General features: G+C 40.3%; 1 protein-coding gene across 1 annotated transcript in view; it reads left to right on the forward strand.

Annotated features, from left to right (window-relative positions):
- LOC133423582 (sodium/hydrogen exchanger 9-like) overlaps nucleotides 1–25,148 on the forward strand; it is a 112,147-nt gene extending 86,999 nt beyond the window's left edge. The window contains exons 13-16 of the mRNA XM_061713810.1: nucleotides 6,084–6,129; nucleotides 10,099–10,142; nucleotides 24,369–24,474; nucleotides 24,561–25,148. Coding sequence (XP_061569794.1) covers nucleotides 6,084–6,129; nucleotides 10,099–10,142; nucleotides 24,369–24,474; nucleotides 24,561–24,725 — 361 coding nt within the window. The 3' untranslated portion in view covers nucleotides 24,726–25,148. The remainder of the gene's footprint in view (nucleotides 1–6,083; nucleotides 6,130–10,098; nucleotides 10,143–24,368; nucleotides 24,475–24,560) is intronic.
- Nucleotides 25,149–25,888: the final 740 nt, after the last annotated feature.

A 25,888-nucleotide genomic window follows, 5' to 3' on the forward strand; every position in this document is an offset into this window, starting at 1 on the left:
TTTGATTTAGGGGTGCAAAGTTTATTATTACTTCATACGACTCAGTGCCCAAAGATTGCATTGACTGTGGTCTTTGGACTGGAACATTACAACTTGACTGCCGCTCCGTCACCCATGTGAATGATTTGTGAGGTTACCTGTAATATCTGGAGGAAAGAAAGCAGAAAGTTCAAGTTCATTTACAATCAGAAATCGTCCTTATTTCGATTAGGAAAAATATACATTCAAATATATGCTAAATATATTCAGAAGCTGAACCCCAAAACAGATCACTTTTTAATCTTCTCTCTAAACATATTTTTATGTGCATCAATAGTTTTCTTTTTCCATTTAAGTCTCTTATTTTTAGTCTCTTTCTTCCCACCACTGCCAGAACTACATGTCCGTTACTTCTGTAGATATATGCTTACTGTCTTTATTAAAAATTAGAAGAAGGATCTCTGCCAGTCTGTATCAATAAATACATGAATCATATTGTGACATTCAGTACGCTGAGTTTAGGAGAATTACATTTATTTTACCAGTCTCTGCAGGCTGAAGCTTATTTGTTAGGCAGATGCAGATTTGTTTAAGTGTTCCTGACTCAGACAGCAAGGAAGCGACCCCTGTATGTGAACTAAAGTGTATGCAAAGATACAGTCTTTTCTGCCAAATGGCATTTAAGTCTTGGCTCATTTTCCTGAGATTTGGTTTGATGTAAATTGAGGCTATGGTTTGTAAGAAGAAGAAAAGGAGACTCTGTGTGACTCCTTGTGAAAAGCCAAAACTCTAGCTGAGATATGCAGAATCCAAATGATGGCTTTATCAAGTGAACGTTCAAATCATAAAAGAGGGATAGTTTTTGTTTCGAAAAAAACTATGGGGTGCAGAAACATTCATTGAGAGAAATGGATGGATTTTACAGGGTATAACTTGCATTATTCACTGATCAAAGTACACACATTCCTTTTTGTTGAGAAGTCTTATTATTAGGGCCCGAGCACTTACAGTGCGAGGGCCCTATTGTATCTGTGGGATTTTCCTTGTTTTTTTCCTCGTTTTTTTTTCTATTTTTCTGATGAAAGGAGGGCCTTTTTGCCCCCCTAAACGTGCCCCAAAAGTCACCAAATTTTGCACGCAAGCCAGGCCTGGCGATAAATTTGATATTTCATAGTTTGCATTAATGGGCGTGGCAAAATGGCTCAACAGCGCCCCCTAGAAAACTTTGTGCCTCAAGCCCCACAATACGGTTTGACGTACATGCACGAAAATCGCTACACACCTGTATCATGGCGCAACTTAAAGAAAAGTCTCTTGGCGTCATGGCCGAAACCGAACAGGAAGTCGGCCATTTTGAATTAATTGTGTAATTTTGCCGCAATTTAAGCCATTTCTTCGGCCGTTTCTTCGCCCGAACCGTAACGTGCACCCAGGTGTGTTATACATCAAAATGTGCGTCTCGATCCTGCGACAACACGCATTACTTTTCTCAGTCAAAAGCGTTACCGTGGCGACGATAGACGCCAAAAAGCACACCCCCCTTCATCTGGTTGGTCCATATTTGATAGTTCCTACTTTCTGCCATAACGTTTGAATGGTTTGACATAAAGACTCGTGGGTGGTGTCACCTGACTCGGTATTGAGTACTTGACCTTCATTGGCATGAATTAGCCCTGCCCCTTCTTCTGATTGGTCGATATGTGATAGTTCCTATTTTCTGCCATAACTTTTGAATGGTTTAACATACAGAGTCGTGGGTGGTGTCATCGGACTCGGTTTTGAGTCGTGGACCATAATTGGTGCAAATTAGCCCCCCCCCCCCTTCATCTGATTGGTCAATATCTGATAGTTCGTACTTTTTGCCATAACTTTTGAATGGTTTGATATAGAGAGTCGTGGGTGGTGTCATCCGCTAAATGTCCAGGCCTGAAGAATCTACATGCAAGTCATACAAGCGTTTCCACTGCAGCACACCTGAACGTGCACAAGGGTGCGAGGGCCCGTTCATTGCTGCTTGCAGCTTTAATTAGTTATTATTATCCTGTTTACGTGCTATTTATGGTACCAGTGCTTGTTCCCCTCTTTTGTTTTGAAGTGCATACTTTATGGACATTTTTATCCAAGTGTCCCTCATTAGAAATGAAACCAACGAGGATTAGGAAGCAGGAAGCTGGACAGATGACTTACAGCTTCCTTCTGTCCAGAGTAAAAGACATCAGGTGGTAAAAGTGAGACTCTGACTCCTTCTGTCTTTAACTTGACATGCCTCAGTCCCATTTTTGTTTCCTTTGTCCTCTCTTTCACTCTGATAAAGCAGCAAAACCAGGAACTATCGCACAGAGAGAGCACAGCAGAAGGGAGGAGAGCTGAAACTCAGTCCATTTGATGAATATGCGTATTGGTCGGAAGGAGTAACTCATGTTTCTTGAGTTCAAATGGGAGCTGCTACATCCTATTTCTAAGTAGAAGGAAGGAAGTTATTTTAAAGTGTGGTACAGTACATGTGCATTCATTCAAAGGTTATAAATAGGTTTCTGGTAAAAAAGAAAAAGAATGTGTTTCAGTAATGTTATGAATTCCTCTCTTGAGTTTTGTTGTGTCTTGCAACACGCTCGCTTTTATCAGATCACTACTGTCAACTAGACTGATAACGCTACAGAGACAGTTACTACACAGACGTATCTGCAGATACACATTTACATACACAGACATTATTTTGCTTCCCCTCTTTTCTATGCGTCATAATTGAAGATAATGTGAGGAATGTTATGTCTCATTTGCTATTTTTGCATGTTCATGTTGGTCTACATTATTTTGAAGAAAAAAAAGGACTTACAGTTAGGGATGGGAATTGTTAAGAATTCCCCAATTTCGGTTCCATTATCAATTTAGTTCCTTATTGGTTCTTTTGTTGATTCTCATCCAGTTATATACAGTACAAATATAGTACAAATGACTTTGTTTGCATTAACACTTTAATTTCAAGTATTCGCCAACATTTTTCACTCAACTTCATCTAAATCAAAGCTGGCTTAAGCTGAAAAACAGGAACCTTTTCAAATGAACATTGTGACATAAATGATAAAACTTTTAAACAGTTTAATAGAAATGAACATATTTATAGGCTGGTTCAAACAGCCATTTTGGTCTCAATTTTTTGATTTAACATCCATGTCACCTCTGAGAGGGGTGAATCTTTTTGTATCACGCCACAAAAGTTCATATCAAGCATTGAAATTATTTCTAATATGATTGTTTGGCTGTCAGCTCAGCCAATCGCTAGCCGTTATCACTTCCTTATTTGTAATCATAGCTACTCTCTCGTACTACCCTTCATAAAGTACAAACTCAGCGTCGGGTAAACGTGATGATCATTTTTTATTTCACCTTCGACTCCATATATTAAAGGGTGTATCCTGCCGTAAAGGTCTGATGGCAGCTCTGCAGAGATTTCGGCGGGGTTCGGCTGAAGGAGTTGGGAGAAAAGCTAACTGTGATTGATTTGCAGTGGGTGTGTTCCTGAGGGCTTGCTGAGAGACATGACTGCACTCTGTACGAAGGAAAACTTCAGGTCTTCAGAAACCAATGTGTCACGTGACCAGATGCTTCTTCCATCGTTATATACAGTCAATGGTTGAAACTGGCTGATATTGTCGTTTTCCGGGAAATATAACCAAACTTTGGAGTGTTTCTGCCTCGACGCCATGTTTGAAACATTCTGAGCCAAAATAAGAACTGTGTACGTGACGTCATCACACAAATGCGTCAGACGTTGGCAGGACCTATAAACGGAATTGTTCAGCAGGCGGGTTAATGTTTCTACAGAATCGTCTTTTTCTTATAAACAATATAAAAAAGGGGGGTGGGGGGTGATTTCCCAACAGAACAGAGAAGTCAACCTCATTTAGGAAGCCAACTGGGACGTGGGAGCCTCACTTGCTCCTGAGGATGTGTATAGTGACCCATTTCCTGCAGTAAAAATTGATGTAACCTTTCCCTCCTTCTTGTCTGCATGTGTGCTCAAAGCTGTCCGATTTAACTTATGTATAAAGTTATCAGAATCAACTCAGAGTAGTTTAGATTAGTTTTGAAGTCTTTTGTCTTTATTGAGTTCCAGTGAATTAAAAGCGCAGAACACGAGGGTCACATCGATTTTAAGAGGTTGTGAGTTAAGACTGGCTGACAGCAAAATATTTTCTCCCACTCACAAAGAGGACTGTCGTTCTATACGCACAAACACGCCCTCCCATTTTTCTGTTTGTCGCTCTGTTTTATTGGCATTGTAGGAGAAAGACACTTTTCTTGTCTGTTATGCGTTTCTTTCACTGTCTTGTCCTGCCTCCGAGTCCATCTTTCAATCAGGGATCTACTGGCACCGCACCAACTCAATCTTTCACTGTCACGTCAGTATAGATTATCTTCTATGGAATCTTCCATGGAATCTACATTTTTTCCCCCTCCTCCTCAAGCTGATCACTCTTCAGTGCCCTTGGTCTCCTCCGTCCTGCTCTTTCTCTTTCTCTCCCACCTCATCTGCCCTCAAATCTTTCTATCACACTGACTCGACGAATGTGCACTCTTGGACTTGGAAAGAATCAGCTGAGGGGAATGCATCATGTGCGCTTAAAAGAATCTGATCTTTTTCAGCTCTTTGAGCCAATTCCTGCATCACAGGCCCAGCCCCCTTTTTTATTGTTGTGCCGAAGAGATTAGGTCTGTGTAACTGCGAGGAGGGCCGTGATGGATTCAGAGAAATGGTGGTGAGATTTTAAGAGTTAAGAGGAAGGATGAAAACAGGAAGAGCGATTGGGCAGAGTAGATGGATACGGAGGAGACAAAGGAGAGGTGGCATTGCGAAAAAAGAAGAAAAAAAAAGGAGATGAGGAAAGGGAAGTTTTCAGGAAAAAACAAAAGAGGAAGCAAGCTGGGTAGACTGATTAGATGAAGAGACAGGAGAGGGTAGAGAAAAACAAAGAGGAATACTCAGTGATGGATGGTTTGGGAGGATTTGCCACAACTCTGGTTCCTAAAATGAAGTTAATGAAAAGGCAAAGTCGTCTTTAGAGTGCTTTCAGCACAGAGGGGACACTGTGGACTAACCTTCACGGTGCCTTATACAGACAGAAAACTGAAATTTGAGAAGCAAAAACAGGAGGGGGAGACTAAACCGAGGGTGAGAAAACTGAAGCACACGCAGGGGAAACAACAACAGAGAGATGGATCATGGTGGGAAAGCTGCCAAGACGAAAATCTGTACAAAGTTAAGTAGCTGTAGCACTCTATTGCTCTGATGAATCTGCACTGTTGTGTTATTGCAGAGGGCTTTTGGTAAAAGGCCTTTGTGTCAGCACCTTCTAAAGGTTCAGAGACATGCACTCAGTAAACGGTGATAGTCTGCTGTTATCTCATGCTGCATTGCTCTGCTATTACGCTTTACTGCTGACCTGTAGGGACAAGCATCAAGAGTCATTAACTCCCAGCCCTCCCCGTTTCTGCTCTGTGAGACGTTTTACACCTACAGTCCAACAATTTTTACTGTTATAGTGGTTTTTCTTTCTCTTTTTGTAGATTCTGGACGGCGTGTGACTTCACCAGGCCATTTCATTTCATAGCTGCTCAGTTCACATTCACGGTTAAGTAAAAGTCAGGGCTCAGTGTGTGTTTGGACACAGTGAGAGGAATAATACTGGGATAATGTTCTCGTCTCCCCATGAATGGGCTGACGAGGATCTTTCCGAACCACTGCTGAGTCACTGTATTTTGTCTCCGAGCATGGGAGCATCCCCAGTCAGCTTTTCCTCTGATTACCAAAGTGGTGTCCACACCTTGACAGGATAATGACAGCAGCCACGTAGAATATCGAGCATAATTGCAGTGCGGTTTTGTCATTTATCAAAGGTTTACCCCGCTGACATTTCTGTGGTATGATGGGGAGCTGATTTTGATTGAAAGGTCATGCTCAAGCAGGCTGTGTTATACGCTGACTTTCTCTCTTCTTTGCCAAGTTATTGGCAGAACTAGACAGAAGCAGAAAGCTTCACATGTACGAGAATGAAAAACTCATTGGGTTTGTCTCTGATGGTACTTTCTTTCATTCAACACAGAGTTGGGGAGAATGCAGATGAGGATTCACAGGACTTTTCTTCTCAGGTAAAGCGTGAGACTTATTTTTTCAGCCCCTTTTATTTATCTGTACTGAAATAATCCTCTATCAGGAGTCTGGAAGGCCACAACATATGCAACTCAGTCACGAGGAGCCTTTCTCAGGAAGTACACATAAAATATTAAGCACACGTAATGATGTTGATCAACAACAAAAACTTCTAAATTAAAGTGTAAAGAAGTTGAATTATTAAACAAAATCTTGAAAAAAACACAAATCATTGTCATATCTATTCCTATAAAATTGATCCCACAATAAATGTATAATGTCTAACAATTACTATAAGGGTGGCTTCGCCACTACATGTGCATTGCTGCCTGGATTGCCTTCTGTAGTTACTGTGCAGATATTTATTATTTAATTCTTCCAGACAGACTTTCTAGAAATAGCACAACTCCATATTCATGCACTTGAACTTAAATTAAAATTGCAGTCTAACTTTAATCATCTAATCACTGAGTTGATTTAGTTGGAGCTGAGAATGAAAAAATATATAAGAAATGAAGGAAATCATGCAGACAGAGAATGGGACGTGCCTGCTCAGTAACAAAACTACACATCATGTTGTCACTATTTTTGTAGTTGTTGTTGTTGTTTTTACATTGGTATCAGGGATAAACAAAGTTGTATTTATTTTTGCCAGAAATTCCACAACTGTTTCGTGTCCAAAAAAAACAACCAAAATAGATAAATCAATAATTTGGCTTCGATATTGACTCAAGGCAGATGGTCATTCCTCTCCTGGAGCAGCTCTCACATTACAGAGCTGTAATGAGAAGAATATTACCGATCTAAATGCAACACAGCTGTTAAGACACAATCTTGGAACATTTTGGAAGCAGTTCACGTAATATGTGTATAATGTTAGCAGATCTGTTCCCTTGTTGAAAGTGCTTTGCTAGTCACATCTCCATCACCCCTAGATTTGCGCAAAACCAAAGAAAAGCCTGTAACAGAAATACCTGTGAGTTAAAGTGAGTATCGCAATAACCTTTTTTGTGGCTTTTTAAATGTGTCAATAACCCAGTTTATTGCAAAAGTGTAATAGAAACCCTTTTTTTGCATGTGCACATCTCTGGCAGCGCTGGATGTGAAGTAGTCGGTCAATCTAAACCCATCAAAATTTAGTTTCCAGCTTCACTACTTTGTCATTATGCATTACTGCATTACATAAGGGCGTTGCCTCTGAATAATCAATTGAAGGATCATCCGCTGTCTTCATCCTCTGACTATTTTTGCAACAGCGGTCAAAGAATAAAGATGTTATTGTCGATTTTTTTCAAAGTCAAGATATTGTTTTTCAATGTTTTGAAGAAAAGTCTTGCAGGACGATACAGAGATTTTCGACCAAAAGCCGCTCCAGTGTTCTGTGCTAGCAAAACTATATCGTATAAATGTGGCCAAAAACAGCTGGAAACAATATCTTGATGACCATGGATGCGCATTTGCTGAAAAAGCGTTTCCATTACACGTTTGTGCTAAACTGGATTATCAACGTGTAAAAACCACCTCATGAAGGCGTAAAAAAGTTTTAGCGATTTAAGCAGTTTTTTCGGAATAGAGACATTTCTATAACAGTTTTTCTTTGAGATATTTAGGTTTCACGCTCCTTCTTGGATTTCCTGCTTGCGCATTGGTGATTTAACAAATGACATAGGGTCCTGGCTCTTCAGGGCTCTCCGGCCAGTGGAAAAGCAAACCATTTCCTGGTAGAACTGTTTGGAACTGACTCTAGCACAAGTCTAGCACCAGCACCAGCACCTGACCAGCACCCATTTTGAGTTGGTCAAAAAACCTTGAGAGAACTTGGAGAGTTTCACTCTTACAGAGAAAAAACGTTCACTAATACAGAAAACACCAGTCCCCCCATAGCGATACCTTTATCGCGAATTCAGAGTTTAGCTTTTGTTTTGAGAAAAAGCGTATTGGAAATCCACTTCATTATTTTTGAATGTGTCTTTTGGGGAGGCAGCTGCTCCCTTCTCTTACCAGAACAGATCACAGAAACATTGTCCACCAATATAGTTCTGGGCCAATCCAGCCCACTGGCACCCTTGTGTATCATCTTTAGATATTACAAAAAGTTCATAAGAATCAAAAAAGACCTTGTGTTCTTTCTGGATGACAGGAGCAGCCCAGCAGCTTTTTCTCATTCCCAAAACTGTTCTGATGTAGCTAAATAAAATGTGTAGTACATGGTATACTGTATTACACTTCGAGCTTCCAGAACCACACTGTTTACCAGCGGGGATTGTTTTTTTCACATACTTTGCAAGGATTTACAGCATAGCCTGTCATCCTGTCCCACCAGAAAATATGCTTCTACCCATACATTTTGTCTCTGTTGTTTATTTTTACACCGCATGAGATCAAAGTGAAGAGGGCTTCAAGAGAAGTGTTACAGACTTCTAATCGGTGGTCTGTAACACATCCTTTCCAGCACATTTAAGTGTGCATTTGTGTTGTGGGGGCACATCCACACCCCTCACACCCTGCTATCACCGCTTTCCAGCAGCTCTCATCCCCTCTTTCATCTTCCTCTTTGACCCGACTCCTATTTGCATGCTGTGAATGGGAAGAAGTCTGGGCATCTCACTTGCTTTAAGAGGCCGAGCAGGCAGCTGGAGACGCACCCCAGTGGAGAGATGCGACCGAGCTCCAGGGCTCTTTGTTATGTAAATGATGGAGTGTAACACTGCTCCGGGGTGTGAGCACACTCAGCAGGGACAACTGAGAGTGTGGTCTTTACTGTACCAGGAGTTGATCTCTGGAGATTCTGCTTTATATATATACATATAAACATACATACATATATATATATATACATATATATATATATATATATATATATATATATATATATATATATATATATATATATATATATATATATATATATATATATATATATATATATACATATACATATATATATATATATATATATATATATATATATATATATATACATACATATATATATATATATATATATATACTTACATATATATATATATATATATATATATATATATATATATATATATATATATATATATATATATATACATACATATATATACACATATATACTAGGGCTGTTCGATTTTGCCCAAAAATAAAATCTCGATTTTTTTTCTCTCAAAATCCGATTTTCGATTACGATTACGATTATTTTGTGAATTGACAAAAGGCAAAGAAATGATTTCAAATATGCTGTTTTTTTATTGAACATTTGCCCCATTGGGCTTTAAGTGCAAACTTTGCTCTTATTAAACCAAAAATGAATGAATAAAGTGCAAAACTCTGTAAAATAAGTTGAAAAAAAGTTTAAAAAAATATAATAAAATATAAAGTTTTATCTCTGAAAAAAAAATCAGCAAATCAGCACTTGCAAACATACAGTAAGTTTTATATTTCCAATGAAATAAAACAAGACATTTTCTAATTAAACTAAACTGGGTCTTTGCATGCTAAATAATAATGCAACCCATGAAGGAGGTAGAGGTGTGTAATGTCAGTCATTACATTTGCTATTCACATTTGCAAGTTTTTTGCAAGGAACACGAGCCGGTCTACCGCATCTGGCTTGAGGGATGCCCGGTGGCATGTTACAACGCCCCCTCCTACACTAAAGAGCGTCCCCTTTGGGGCACTTGTCGCAGGTATTGAGAGGTATTTCCATCAATCATTAATATGGTATCAATCATTAATATGTGTGCAGACAAGGTAAAAAAAGTGAAAAATCGATTTTACGATTTTCACGTTTTAACATCGTTCTAATTACCTAATCGCGATTACGATTTAAAATCGATTAATCGAACAGCCCTAATATATACATATATATATATATAAGCATAGGTCATTGGACATGGCCCCGCAATTCCTTCAGGTGTGCAGGTTTTCAGCATCGACTCTTTGTCAGAGAGTAACATTCGTTCTTTCTTCATCTACAGGTTGCAGAAATAACACAGGGTTTGTGGCACCGTCTGGACTACATGTATCCTTTCAATGTTTTTCTTTCTTCTTCTCTACAGCACTCCCAAAATCTGCTTGCACTCACAGTAGTTAATGTATTGGTCTGTGGAGAGGGATGTTATGGTGAGTTCAATAGAAAAAAGGGCTTTATGTCAGGGACTGTGAGTAAAGAATGGCGCAACAAACAGGAAGTAAATTAAGCTCCATAGAAGGAAGGCCTGGTAGCTTTCATGTTGCACAATGTCTAAGTATACAAGCGTGTGTCCTATTTTACACAGCTGCTTCAGAAGAGCACTTTTGCATCTTCTCAGGCTTCCTATCCTGAAGCTTTTACCTACTTGATAAAGAATAGATTTGCAAATTTTCCATCATGAATATGCTAAAACAGGAGCTACGTAGCCAGATGAACACAGACACTTCAGTGTAATTGTACCTCAAACACAAATAAAAGGGAAGAGTAATGAGTAATGAAGAGTATTTTACCAATTTGGCTTTGTCCTCCTTTACATATTAGGGACAGTAGAGTAAAACAAGAGATAATGCCGTTTCCTCATTGTTCTCTGCTCTACTTTCTTATTTGTTGTTAAAATATAGTGCCATTGTTTTGACATCAACAGGCTTGACTGGAAAATGAGGTGTACTGTGCACAGGTACAGGCTGTATAAAGTACTGTAGAAGCACTTATTTCAAACCCCACATCCTCAGGTTGTGTTTATTTTCAAACATTTAGTCCTCAGGCCCATTCAGCTGACCTAAAATGATGCTCAGGGCACTTTTTAGTTAACTATGGCAACAAGGTCAAGCTCAGTCCACTTCTTAATAGAGTAGATGGAATAAAATATGCTCGAATGTTTGATTAGATGTTACTTGTTTAATCTGTACATAACCGTAAATGTATATAACAAAAATACAGTATGTCCTCTACGTTTGCACTGAACCAGATTGCTGATTCCTGCCTTGATACTGAGCTCAGCCAACCAGCTGTAAGCTGCATTATTATTCTGTGTACAAATGCCAGAATGATATGGATATTTTCCTCCAATTCATAACAAAATACAGTCTAAAGGTGTTGCAAGGGCACCACCCTTTTCCAAACATGGGTGGAATTTACTGGGAAATCAGGCACCAAGTACACAGGAAGGGAATGCAAACACAGGTATGGAGGAGGCAGAGACAGGAAAACACATACAGACTAGGGAGACACAGGTGGGGACAATTAAATCAGAACATACCGTCACTGGAAGTAAAATCTAAAATTAAATACAAAAAAATACAGTTTCTAAATAGTTTCGGAATAAGTCTTATTAGATGAATAATAGTTTTAAAAAAGCATGGGGTACAAATGAACAAAGATTAAAACTGAAGAACTTAACAAGCTAAAACCCAAGAACAAGATCTCAAGTGCTGACTGGAAAAAAAATTAGACCTCGTTAAGCAATATGAAGGATTTATTTTCCGTTTTAACTGAGGGAATATTGGATTGCTTCTGCGAAGTGTTGTTTTACTCTCATGAGGCCCTACTGGCTTTTCTTTGTGGAGCATTTTCCCTTTTTCCTAGTCAAACTGTGTAAGAACCACTTTCTGGAAATGCAGAAAATCCAATCCCCTCTTTTTTCCCCCTCTGGGGGCAGAGAAAAAGGACTTGTGAATGTAGGGTACATCCTCCCATACTGTAACCAAGTGAAAAGTGTGTGAGTTTCTAACCGCATTCCGATCATGTTTTACGTTCCTGACACCTTAACAGAAAACAGAGGAAACCTTTATCTGCACAATGCATCATTATTCTCATTCACTCAATTTAAATACTTTGACAATGCTGAACTGGGGAGATATTGAGGTAAGAAAACTTCACATAGTACATTTACATGCACTAACAGAAAGTGAAATTGTTGCCTCAATTCGACCGATATTGAATTTTTAAATGCCATGTATAGCCTTAGCTGTAGTCGAACCGAACTGGAGCTCTTGAGATCGAGCTATTAGTGCCAGATAATGCTCCTAATCCGAGTTATTCCAGCATGTATACGCAACCCACGCTTAACTGAGCTACTGACTGCCCCTGGACCCCCCCTTCCGGAAGTGACGACACCGCAAAAGCCAGAATATCAACACAGTAGGAGAAGAAGAAGACAAGCAGCAAAGAAACCACAAGAACGCCAACGCAAAACTGCGTGTGGTGCCACCTAGCATCGCAGAGCCAAACACACCTCACTCAATAATCGATTGTCTTCTCGCACATGTATACTTGGATTTCTCTGAAACTCCAGTTTAATCCTTAGCTAGATTGTTGCCAAATAGCTTGGTTTAGGTGTGCATGTAACCGCACTGAGTGCTACATTATGGTCTGATTTTAGAACGCCTGAAGAAACAGGTGAATGAACGCGGCCAGAATGTCATCCTTTCACATCAAGTTAGGAGCAATTTAAAACGGTCAGGAAGAAGTTCCACCAGTAAATAACATTTTTATCCACCACCAGAATCTAACATAACTCTTATGAGCAGTGATTAGACTTAAGCTTCCTCCATCCTCCAACTGTTGGATCAACTTTTATCGTAATAGAAAAACTCAAGCTCTTTCAGAGAGTATTCCTATTTTTTATTGATAATATGTTACCTTTTTGTACATTTGGTTACCTATAGAAAAACATCCATCATTCATAATTGTTTGTTTAAATAAAACACATATTTGTTGATTGAAAAAAAAGAAGCATTGCAGATTTTGGCGCAAAAATGTTCTTGTTTATTTCAAACACAGCATCTTTTTAATACTTCTTCAGAAATGACCAATTCAACAAATTCAAGGCTAACTAAACTTTGCAACATATGTCATTAGAAAAACACAAAAAAATGTTTTTGAAGTGTTATTTATCTGTGTGTAAGCTTCCACACAGCTCTAAATCATTTGGTTTAACAAACTACCCCCACGATGAAAGAGGTAGACATCCTGTCTTCTTTTGAGGAGTTGACAGAAGCATCAACTTAACCCACATACATATCCGTAAGGTGCGAGGAAATGATGCAATGTTTTTCATAGATGATGCAGAGTCTCACCTTGTTTCTGTAATGCCAGTTTCTCGTTTGGAAAGAGATACGTTTGCCGCGGTTTCATGTCTTGCATGGGCCAGTATGTCAAGGCTAATGGGGTAAAATTGGGGGCTCACTTGCATAAATGTTACAGAATATCAGTATGCAAGCGTTTAAGGACTGCCACCCCTGCTATCAGGAAAATCTACCCAAAATAACTACCAAGACTGACCATATTGCTCAGTCTGACAGCTGTACTGTTTTTTGCCGATATCTCTTTTTTTCTTATTTTTTCACAGACGGTCTGAACAGCTCAAATGACACGAAAAATGATTTTTTTCTCACATCAGAGCTGGGTCTCTTTCATATGTGGTCTTAAATCAGATACATATATTAACACATGGCCAAAGTTCCGGGGGCCGTCCTCGGGACCGGCGAGACAGTTCCGGGGGTCGCCCTCGAGGCCTAGGCTTGGGCCTTGGTGTGGACCTTGGCCTGGGCTGTGGCGTGGGGCTTGGACTCGGCGGGGGGCTTGGCTTGGGGGCAGGCAGGATACGAGGAGCCGGCTGAGGGGGAACCCAGGTCCTCGGCGCTGGCTGAGGGGGAACCCGGGTCCTCAGAGGTGCCAGAGGGGGAACCCGGGCCCGTGGCGCTGGCTGCGGGGGAACCCGGGTCTGTGGCGCTGGCTGCGGGGGAACCCGGGCCCGTGGCGCTGGCTGCGGGGGAACCCGGGTCTGTGGCGCTGGCTGCGGGGGAACCCGGGTCTGTGGCGCTGGCTGCGGGGGGTCCGGGACCATCACCGGAGCAGGGGCCGATGCGTCCGGGATCACCGCCAACACAGGGGACGATGCGCCCAGGACCACCGCCGGAACTGAGGCTAGCTGGGGCTGGCGCCGACGCCGTCATTGTCTCGTCCCCTGGGGCTGAGAACACCTGGGTCCCCCTCGAGCCAGGCGTGTTCCCCAGAAGGGAGATTCCTCCTCCTCAGGGTCCTGCCAACCAGGAATCGAGAGTTCTGCCTCCCTGTAGACATATTGCCAGAAGGCAAAACTTTCTCCCGCTGGGTCCATGCTGGTCGGTCCGTTCTGTCAGGGGTGGTTGTTTGAGGACCCAAAGGCAGGAGAGCGAGAGGCAGCAGTTCCAAAAAACAGTGTTTTATTTAACAAAAAAGCAAGAACCAAAAGCGCTGCTTGGCAGGATCAAAAAAGGACCATGATCATGAACAGGAAAACTGAAGACGGGAACATGGGGGGAGCAAACAGTACGGACCAACAGAGAGCAGGGGAAAGACAAGACCAGATATACACAGGGGATAACGAGACACAGGTGCGAACAATCAGGGCAGATGGAAAACAGGCGGGGCAGAACAGAAAACACAAACTGGGGGAAATGTCAAATCCTGACAGCCTTGGTATTGCCTGAACCCATGTTGAGGGGCGGGAAGACATCTCAGTATGTTGATACGTACGACGACAAATATCTTTGTAGAAAGATACAAAGTTTTGAGGAGAAATTGAAGGCAAGCAGGGAGCAGTTTGAGGGGGAGCCTCGCATGGAGCTCTGACACCATAGACGGAGATGTTTAGCAATGCATGGTCTCCCAGTCTATCATTTTAGTGTCCAGATGTTCAAACAATGGACCATCTTTTATGGTTCCTGCAATATGCCTGTTTATTGGGTTCTTGGCCCCGCAGCCGAGTAGCTCACAGGCCTCCTTGTCTCCCCAGTTGCTCATCTTGCAGATATTCCCGTGACCTCCTGCTGCTGTTATTCTGATCAGCTGTTTCTTTTTTTTTTTTTTTTTTTTTTAATTCCACTTGGTGGGTTACACTCAGATTACATCATCAACAAATCTCACTCACAACCCGCCCTACGTCATTCTGTTGACAACAGGCCTGACCCGTGATTTAGCATACCCATCGGAGGCGAGTTACTGACGTGGCCAGCTCAACACGTGTCAGTTCATTTTTAAAGGGACAGGCGACAAACTAGACTCGGGTATTAGATCACGAGGGAATCCTCCAATGGAAAAGGGGCAAATGACAGGGACAGGCAATCGGGGTAGCGCTAAAGATGAATGCAGAAAAATATAGAGGTATTTACTATTTAGAAATAAATCAAAGGGAGTAAAAGTAGAGCTAAATGTCTTCAGTTAAGGAAGATAATGACCTGAAGCACACAGCTGAACCTGGTACAACATTTTTATATAATTCCCAAGAAAACTTGAGGGTGCCATTTCTGTATAGGGTACTGTAACCAGGTACATGTCAGTATTTTATTTTATCCTAAATTTCCACCAAAAAAAAACGTATTTACATTTTTTTTAGAATATGAAATTACTATTTTCACAATTAAGTGGAATCAGACAATTGTGGAGATAAGAAACTGTCCACCAGCACTTGGTGTTAAATATGAGGCTCTGCTTTTCCTCAAATATCCAATCATTGAGCTTGATATTTACAACAGAGAGGACTCGAATCCTTAGAGCAGATAATGCCATTAGATCAGTTGGCTCTGATCGGCAGAGTTTCACGAGGGCTGCATTAAGTTTAAATCAATCCAATTCAAACAACTCATTGGACTCATGACTCGGCCTGATATTGGTCAAGGAGCAGGTCATTTTACTGTTTAGACCTCATTGGTTTTGCAAAACATTGAAATTTAGCTCTGTAAATGAACACATTTCGGGGAACAGTATGTGATTACGGATGCACTGATTATCCATCATTATGGACTGATTATAAGACAGCAGGGTGCAGACTGACTGTTGAGGGCCTCCACCTGTTGTTTTGTGTATCATAGCTGTTTTATCTCTACTGTGAAAACTTTGCATCTGCGCTTCTACATGATTGATCTGTATCTGTATAATTTTGCATATTTGTAGGTTTTTGTTACATAGCTCCATTTGATTTCGTCTCACTTTGCATCTCTTTCCGATCACCTTGCATCCCTTTGCCACTGATTTGAGTCTTTGCTTTTGCTTTTCACCTCTCTGCACTTTGCATGGCTTAAACTTTGCCTCACCTTTTGAACTTTGAATACATTTGCAGTCATTTTTCCATTTATCGGTTGTTATGCGAGGTCCTGCTATGTTCTGGAAGTAGCATTGTGAAACAGACATTCCCTGAATATGTGCCTCCATGTCGTTCCTGTCTCTACTCACGCTTCTCCATGTCTCTGCCACTGAAATGCCTCCTCACAGCTTGATATTGTTGCCAGTAACATTTTACACAGGATGGTGCGTGAGAGTGATACAGTCGTCCTTCCAAGTTGTAAGAAACGCTACATGTGCATTATATAACTGAGGGTATTATCATTGCAGAATCATGTTACAAAGGAGTCTTTCTTTATTTATTGTCTCTTTGTGTCAGTGTTTTGTGAATTGAGAGGTCAGACATTCCAGTATGGGTGTGAACATTATGTTCAGTAATGATTAGTGAAAAAGATTACTTTGGATTTAAACAACCGGATCACAAACTGTAAAAACAGAATTCAGCATATTTGTTCCTTCTGTCATTTTCATGCTTGATATGGTCTTTTATTATTTATGCAACCTGTGACAACATTGATCCCAGTACAAGCTATGAGTTGTCCAGATTATAGCTTAAATAGAACACATACACTTTTCATACTGAACTACAGTTTTTGGTATTATACACTAACATGTCTTTGACTGTATTGTATGTAAGCAAGTTGATTTGTTATATTGTAAACTGGGCTAAATGGAATAGGGGGGAAAAAACTGTGAAATCTGCATATTTTATTAAACTTCTGAATCTGAGCTCTTGAGAAGAAGCTAAAGCAGGAGGTAGCAGGAGCACTGCCAAAACTCAGTTTACAGCATCCACTTTCATTGCAACCCACCATTTTAATATCTGTAACCATAGTAACTACAAAAAGTGTACTTGTATCCTGTGGCTATAGTTACAGGCCTACATGGTGGGTTAATTTGCCCATTTCAATATTTAACAGAAGGTATATACTATACGTATCTCCCCCACACTCATTCACAAACAAACGTATATATACGGTAAATATATATATATACACACACAGGACTGTCTCAGAAAATTAGAATATTGTGATAAAGTCCTTTATTTTCTGTAATGCAAAAATGTCATTCTGGATTCATTAAAAATCAACTGAAATATTGCAAGCCTTTTATTATTTTGATATTGCTGATCATGGCTTACAGTTTAAGAAAACTCAAATATCCTATCTCCAAAAATTTGAATATTCTGGGAATCTTAATCTTAAACTGTAAGCCATAATCAGCAATATTAAAATAATAAAAGGCTTGCAATATTTCAGTTGATTTGTAATGAATCCAGAATGTATGACATTTTTGTTTTTTTAATTGCATTACAGAAAATAAAGAACTTTATCACAATATTCTAATTTTCTGAGACAGTCCTGTATGTGTGTGTGTGTGTGTGTGTGTGTGTGTGTGTGTGTGTGTGTGTGTGTGTGTGTGTGTGTGTGTGTGTGTGTGTGTGTGTGTGTGTGTGTGTGTGTGTGTGTGTGTGTGTGTGTGTGTGTGTGTGGGATAGATGATGGATGGATGGATGGATGGATGGATGGATGGATGGATGGATGGATGGATGGATGGATGGATGGATGGATGGATGTCATCTTTTTTACTGGAATGCAACCAGACTTTTGAGCTTTCTGAACAAGAACTAGTTCTTGATTCCCATCCCTAATTATAACTTGTTGGTTAAATTAATTTCACTCTGACTTTTTGTGCCGTTTGAGAGTTTGCATCATTGCATGATGTATGTCTTCATGTATTTTTCAAAGCAGAGGTGAAAAGCGAATAAAACAGGTTGACAAAAGAGCTACAGGTTGTCTTAAATACTTTTACTGAATCTCAATTCAGCTCGTGGCAGCTTGTGGCCTTTCACAAACGGACCAAGACCTCACCTCTCCTTTTCAGTCCTCCCTCTCACTGGTTACCAATTTGTGGTCATGCACTGTTTATTTCTGCGTAGATTAGATTTTTGTTGTTAAAGCTTAAAAAGGGCAGGCTCTAACTTACCCGGCCAGGTCGGATAGAATAAATTATCTGATCCTCCTATAGTGTTGGCAAAATCCAGGTTAGAGAAACAAGTAAGGTGTGATGTAACAGAGGCAGAACCACCCTTTCACTAGAGCGGATTCCTGTTGCATCAGGTGAGAGGTGAAGTAAACCCTTAATAGGTCAAAGCTTATAGCACCTGAACTCCCACAATCTCCCAACCAAGTACTATGTAGCCTGACACTACTCATTTTATGTATGTATGTATATATATATATATATATATATATATATATATATATATATATATATATATATATATATATATATATATATATATATATATATATATATATATATATATATATATATATATATATATATATATATATAATAAATCCAAAACCGAACAGAAAGAACCACAAAAAAACCACAGATGACGCAACTTCTCCCAAAGCAGTAGATGTTCAGAGAATCATTTCTCCTGTAAACTTTATGCTCTCTGTCTGCTCTGTAGGTACATTTTGTCCAGCACCTGCATTTTATTCACAATTCCCCAAAATAACAAGCTGTTCCTTTCATAAGAGGCATAATCAAATGAAAGACGGTCAACTTTTCTTCTTTTTTTGTTGTTTAGGTTGAAAGTGATCAGATTCTACATGTTTTACAAACTGGCACAGAAGAAGCTTGTTCTCATTTAGCCCAGAAAGCCAAGGCCTAGTTTTTAATTCAAAATAATGTTATATGGACCTGAACCAAAATCTTTACAGCATCCTACTTTGCTCACGCTTCATTGCTCCATCTAGTTACATGAAAATTTGGCAGAGTGTGAAATCTTACTGAGCAGCGGAAAAGACAGCAAGAGATGGCAACAATACCTCTGCCTCTGCTCTCATCATTGTGTAGAGATGATTACCTCCGTGGTTCTCAGTAGTTATTTTCTCTCATGCCCCCCCGCCCCCCAATTCATTCTCTCCATTGAACTTTATTAAAGTCAACTTTAACACGTTTATTTCCTCTAAATAATTTGTTTTGTATCACTGAAAAAAAGAGTCATATTTTCTGCCACATGAGATCAAATTAATATAACATACTCGATTGTCTTCGTGGGAGTTCAGTCAGTGCAAAGAAAACAAGACTTCACAGAGGCTGCGATGAGCTTGTTTCCCCTGCAGATCATTCTAGAGAAGATGAAAACTGAAGACTAGAAACACAGAGAAGGTACTTGCTGTTGTTTCCGACATATTTCACAACCCCCCTTTGGCCATGTCAAGCTCAGAGATGTGAATGGGTTGAAATTGTACTTTTTTTTAACTTAATTTTACATATTTTACTTTGCTCAAAGCATACACAAATTAATCTGCACTGAGAATTCCCTGTTATGAGAAAACGGTTCAAGTTTCAAGTTTTTCTTTGTGATATTCGGTTCAAATTAGGTCAAAACATTGGGTTGGAAATGTTGCAGCCTGCACATCAATACATTACACATTTTTAGTAAACAGTGCTGCTGGCTCGTTGCTACTGCCCTCAATTCATGCTCAATGTTCAGCTTAGATCTTTACTGAGTTTTGTGAAAGGGAACAGCAGAAGAGCCGGTCTCACAAAGGTAGAAAGTGGATAAGAGAAGAAAAACACTCTGATTCCATTAGTGGATAGATGGCTTCCAAGTCTTTCTTTGTTCTGTTCTGTCCATTCACCATCATAGTGTTTATGGTGTTGTGTAACCTGGAAATGCTGAACACTGAACAACTCTGGTGGAACATTAGTTCCAGCTGCAACATTTGCCTGACAAAAATAAAATAAAATCCCTTATGTCCCAGTGGAGTTCTCTGCAAGGTGTACCCCCGAGAGCGTAGCCCACCTCTTCCCTGATTACAAACGGGAAACTTTAAAGCTCCCCTGTGGCTATGAACAGCATGAAGGTGGTATAGAAAATGGATTCTGCAATTCCACCTCCACGCCCCACTTTTTTTTTTATTGGGTTGTGCTTGTTTAAACAAGAATTCCTTAAATGCTGCATTGAAAACCCATAAAAACATTTCTGATCTATTCAAGTTGAGCAAATGTGCTTTACTGCTGATAAAAGGTCAGAAACAGAGACGGGATAACAAAGAGGGGAAGTTATAAAGCCAATGATGGTGGCTGAGACAGCAGTTGGGCGTCTGCCACCATGGAAATACTCGGAAACGCCGCAGAAATATTCAGCACATACATCCACAAGTGGAGTAGAAAGCATCTCTTCCTTGTCCAGTTACCATCTCGGCCCAATATTAATCGAGCTTAGAAATGGACGACTGTCAAATCTCTTCTCTCCTGCTCCACCTCTTCAGCCCCCACCTTCTTTTTCTTCTCTTTTCTTCATTTGATACATTTATAAATAAATCATGCACGTTGGCAGAATGAGTCCCATAATTCCAACCTCTTGTTTGTCACATATTTGTCATAACCGAGCCAGAATCCAGAACTTGGTGCCAGATTAGATCATTTCCTTCCTATTCTTGTTTGTCTTCTGCCACAGGATTACGTGTTTGTGCGCTACGTGCTCCTCATTACCGGTTACATATTCAGAGGTTTCGTGTCCAGAGAGGGTGAGTGAGGAATGGCTTAGTCTTTGTGTCACAGCATCAGCAGAAAAGAAGTCAGAACTGTTTCTATTATCATTAGGGCCCGTGCACAGCGCGAAGGCCCTATTGTATCTGTAGGAATTTTTTTTTCTCGTTATTTTAATTTTTCCGACGAAGTGAGGGCCTTTTTGCCCCCCTACACGTGCCCCAAAAGTCACCAAATTTTGCACGCAAATTGATATTTAATGGTTTGCATTAATGGACATGGCCTAATGGCTCAACAGCGCCCCCTAGAAAACTTTGTGCCTCAAGCCCCACAATACGGTTTGACGTACATGCACGAAAATCGGTACACACCTGTATCATGTCGCAACTTAAAGAAAAGTCTCTTGGCGCTTCTCTCCAGAACTATGAAAATAGACCACATCACTCCAGTTATGAGATCTTTACACTGGTTCCCTGTACCTCAGAGAATAGACTTTAAAATACTTCTATTAGTTTCTAAATCACCTAATGGTTTAGGATTTTAATACATCGGAGACTTATTGTTGCCATATCAAGCATCCAGACCTCTCAGCTCTTCTGGTTCAGATCTGCTCTGCCCCCCCAGAATCAGAACCAAACACAGAGAAGCAGCATTCAGCTTTATGCTCCACAGATTGGGATCAAACTTCCAGAAAAACTGCATGAACGCTGAAATCCTCAGTTCATTTAAATCAAGTTTAAAAACTCTAGCTTAAGTCTAACTTAAGTCTAAGGCCCAATCCCAATACTCCCCCTACTTTCTTTCACTAGCCCTACACTTGAAATCTTCCCAGGGGCCTGTCCCAATACACCCACTACTCCTACTTTCAGCACCACCACTAATCAGGAAGCTGAGAGCCAAAAGCTGTTCTAATTTCAGCTGTAGCGCTGTTAATATGCCACTTTATTAAGTTTTAATATTTTTTCAGGCGTAAAAGTAACCGTTAAGATCCCCAACCTGGGCTCAGTTTATCCAAGTTTATGTTAAGAAATTTGACCCGATGTTTTCGGAGATGAGAAGAGCCACCGGTCCGGGGCGCAGCAGCAGCAGCCGGAGTACAGACGTGATCGCCAGGTCAACCTGCGCCGTCGTCCCGGGGGAGAAACCTGCAGCTCTGTTGAGAATTACCGCTGGCTGAAATAAATCATTTAGGAAGATAAATGTTGGTTTAATAGATGAAATCTAACAGTTGTAGCTACGCCTGTTAAGAAATTTGCTCCGAAAATGTCGAGATTTCTGCCTGCCGGCTCCGGAGCTGACTTATGGTTCCGCGTTAAATCGACGCAGAGCCTACGGCGTAGGGTACGGCGCGCGTCGCCGCGTCACATCGACGCAGAGCCTATGGCGTAGCCTACGGCAAGCGAGTGATTATATACATTCACTGAGTGAATATTATGAAAGTAAAATATATATTTCTCGCTAGAAATGTAATCAAAACGCATTTTTATGCAGAAACTAACTCAAAATATTGATTTTATTCACTAAAAAATAAGAAATGTCCGCCATGTTTTTTTTTTTGATTCAGTCCGCAAATGACGACGAAAGGGATGAAATCTAGGGGAAGTGATAGTATTGGGACAGGGCCTAACACTGCACTGTAAGTTTTTTTCTTCTCTTCACTTTACATATTTTAATTATATAAAGCATCTTGAATTACCTTGTTACTGAAATATGCTATACAAATAAACTTGCCTTGCCTATTATTAGAATTTTAAAAGCCTTTACAGCTGATTCCTAACACATATGCTCACATTTTTTGTGAAGTTGTGTTACAGAATGCAGGAGGAAGACTGTAGTAAGAGAGTCGAGTGTGAAACAGGATATGCGCTCATTATCTTATTGTCTTATGTCTGGCCTGATTAGAGATGTTGAAAGGTGTAAAAGGGTGTCATTTAATTTAACAACTGGCTGGGTGTCTGTTGATTTGTGCCTGTGTTTCTTTCAGCACATTTATACTCAAACCATGAAAGAAAACGTCTGAGTGACCCGATTCCACCGAAACCCACTTGACCTATTTGATATACATATATATATATATATTTTTATGAGTACATTATTTCTGTCTCCACCTCACCTTCTGCCACTCAGTCTTCGTAAAGCAGTTTTTCCTGAAAAGTCTTTTTTGTTGTTGTTGCAGAGTAACTGTCATTATTTAACACGTCCACTCAGCAGACAAGAGCGAGTACATGTATAATAAATATTCTAACAGTTTAGGAATCTGAAACAAAAATAACTCAAGCACCTACAGCTTGAATGATTAATATAAAGCTCTCTACAGTCTTGAAAAAGGGTAGCCACTGGCTCTTAATGACCTCATAAAAGAAATAGTCTACTTATTATAGCTGCATAGATGTCACTTAATGTAATTTTACATTATATAAACTGATTGCCGTGATGACATTTAGATATGCTGTTTCTGTATTTTCAGTCGTCAGTTTGAGTTCAATAAATAAAAAAACAGCAAGTGGAGGTCTGATTTTATATACACTCTTTGAAGGATAAATGATATATCCCTTTTTTTTAAGAAGTTGACACAATTTCCTGCTAACGTGCTAAACTGAGGATACCACAGGAACAAAGGGGTTCCTGCGGTACAAAAGGCTCAGTGGAAGCCCTGGCTTTAAGTCTGCTCAAAACAGGTGGTTGTTAAGGGGCAGGCAAAAATACACCCCTGTCTTTTGTGATTTGTTCCTGTAGACTGTATGAGAAGTACTGGGGAAAAAAAACAGTGACATCACCTGTAGGTTTTTCTCAAGAGCCAGTTTGAGGCCTGTTTTGGGAGCGCTGAACAGTGCCATATTGGCAGAAGGTGCCTCTACCCAACCCTGGTTAATCCAAAAACAGTTAGAACCCGTCGGGCCAGTTGGAACCAGTTAAAACACGTCGCGTAGCCCATCGGTAACTTGGCTGCCACCAGCGACCAGACCAAGGCCAATAGGCCAAGTTCGCTGAAGGTGCTAAGGGGCTAAAGTGATTTAATTTTGCACTAATTATGCATCTTTTTTTTTAACCATTACTGAAATATGCTGCAAGGTTGGAGAGTTCATGGGGTCAATAGAGGTTGTCTCGCTTCAGCAGTCGGCCTCTAGTTGTCCGTTGCAGAACTGCAATGTTCCTCACTTCCAGGTTTGCTTCCTACATTAATCTGTATGTGCTAAAACCCATACGTTTGAGATTGCTGCTATAACTTTGCCCTGCCCACCTCCAAACTACAACAGAGTAGTATGATCTGTGGACAGGTTGAGAGGAAGATGGAGAACCCGGCTAATTTTACTCTTGTGTGGGTGTGATGTCACAGAGCCCTCTGAATCTAGACAGTGAGTGACAGATTTTCCAAGTAAGATGTCCTCAAACAACGTGACACGATTGTGTTATGTGAGAGTTTTTGAGTTGGTAGATTCTTCAAACACCCAAATAAATTCTCACATTTTTTCACAGTATGAAACATAAAAAGCGTTTTATTTCTGATGACCTTTGTCAAACAAAACAGTCCGTGCTCACAATGATCATAATTTCTTCAGTAGATTGCAACTAAGATGTTAAATCTTCTGGATTTAAACATAGCAGTACTTGTTCAGAATGATATGCCTATGACTCAACACCTTAACCAGGTTGCAGATATCTCAAGCCCGTTCTGACACATTCTGGCCCCCCGCTGACTGACTCCTTGCCACAGTGCTGTGGCGTCTTAGCAAGAGTCTTCAGTACCTCCAAAGTGAAGGAGGTGAGACTTCCCTTGTGTTTCTATGCACTCAATATTGTCAGAGAAGAAAGGGAAACATCATTTACTTTTTTCTCCTTGTGATACAGTGTGAAGAGCAGCTCTGCGAGACTGAGCCAGATGACACCGCTGTTAATTTGGAGAAAGCCGAGCTGGCATCTACGGGAGGAGACTCCGGATCGCAGCACTGCGAGGACCTGTTGGAGGGAGATTTGGGCCTGGGCACTAGTCCAGGCCTCGTCATGGTGGCCTGAATCTCCTGGGGGCAGTGGTGGACAATAACGGAGTAAATTTACTTGAGTACTGTACTTAAGTACATATCCAGAGGATTTGTACTTTACTTGAATATTAGATTTCTTTGGTACTTATTACTCTTACTTGAATACATTTCCAAGACAAATATTTTTACTTACACTCGAGTAAATTTCTAAGAAGGCTGAAAAGTACTCGTTACTTTCAGGTCTGCTCTTTTTTCTTCTTCCCTAAAATCCTATTGGACACAAGCTGTTTTTGTCAAAGGAGGAGACCTATCACAGTGCACGCTCTCCACCCCTGAGGGGGATCCAGACTTAGTTGGATGGTGCAGGTTCATTTGGTTTCAGTTCATGATTGTTAATAAACTCTGCATCATCTGCTGTCCTCTTATGATCCCATTCATTTGATTTGTTTTTGGTGTTTCTGCAGGTTTTATACAACATTGTGGTTCTAAAAGCAGCACATCAGTGCAGCTGGTTTCAAAGAGTTAATTCTCAGAAACAAGAGTTAAAAATTTAGAAAAAATATAGTAATTTACTGATGTGGAAAATAAGAAATTTACTCTTACTCTTACTCTTACTTTTACTTAAAGTAAATTTAAAAGCATTTACTTTTGGATACTTAAGTACCTTTAAAAGCAAGTACTTTTCTACTCTTACTCGAGTAATATTTTGACTGAGCTACTTTTACTTGTAACGGAGTAAATTTTGACCAGTAGTATTTGTACTCTTACTCAAGTACTGGGGTTGAGTACTCTGTCCACCTCTGCCTGGGGGCCGTGATCTGTGATCACTTTTTATCATCCCCTGTACCCTCTGTGCTAATGCCCCCCACATCCCACAGCGAGAGGGTTCGCTGATCGGGGCATCTGAAAGCAGCTGAGTGGGAGTCAAAGTCACTGTGGCCTCCAAAAAGTCACACAACCCCGTGAGCTAATATGCATGCAAAGAATCACTCCCAGGAAATACTGGGAAAAAAAAATGCTAATAATACAGAAGCTAATGCTCTTTCTGTTGCTCTGCTGGTGATAAAGTGCCACTCTGCTCCAGTTTCCAGTCATTTCATATCTGAAATTGAGATTTTAAAAAGTGTTTCATCTTGCAGCTAAATTAAAATGAAACAGTGTTGTTAGAAACGCAGAGCGGCTTCATGCTACTAGATT

The sequence above is a fragment of the Cololabis saira genome, chromosome 22, assembly GCF_033807715.1.
Source record: "Cololabis saira isolate AMF1-May2022 chromosome 22, fColSai1.1, whole genome shotgun sequence".
Classification (NCBI taxonomy): Eukaryota; Metazoa; Chordata; class Actinopteri; order Beloniformes; family Belonidae; genus Cololabis; species Cololabis saira.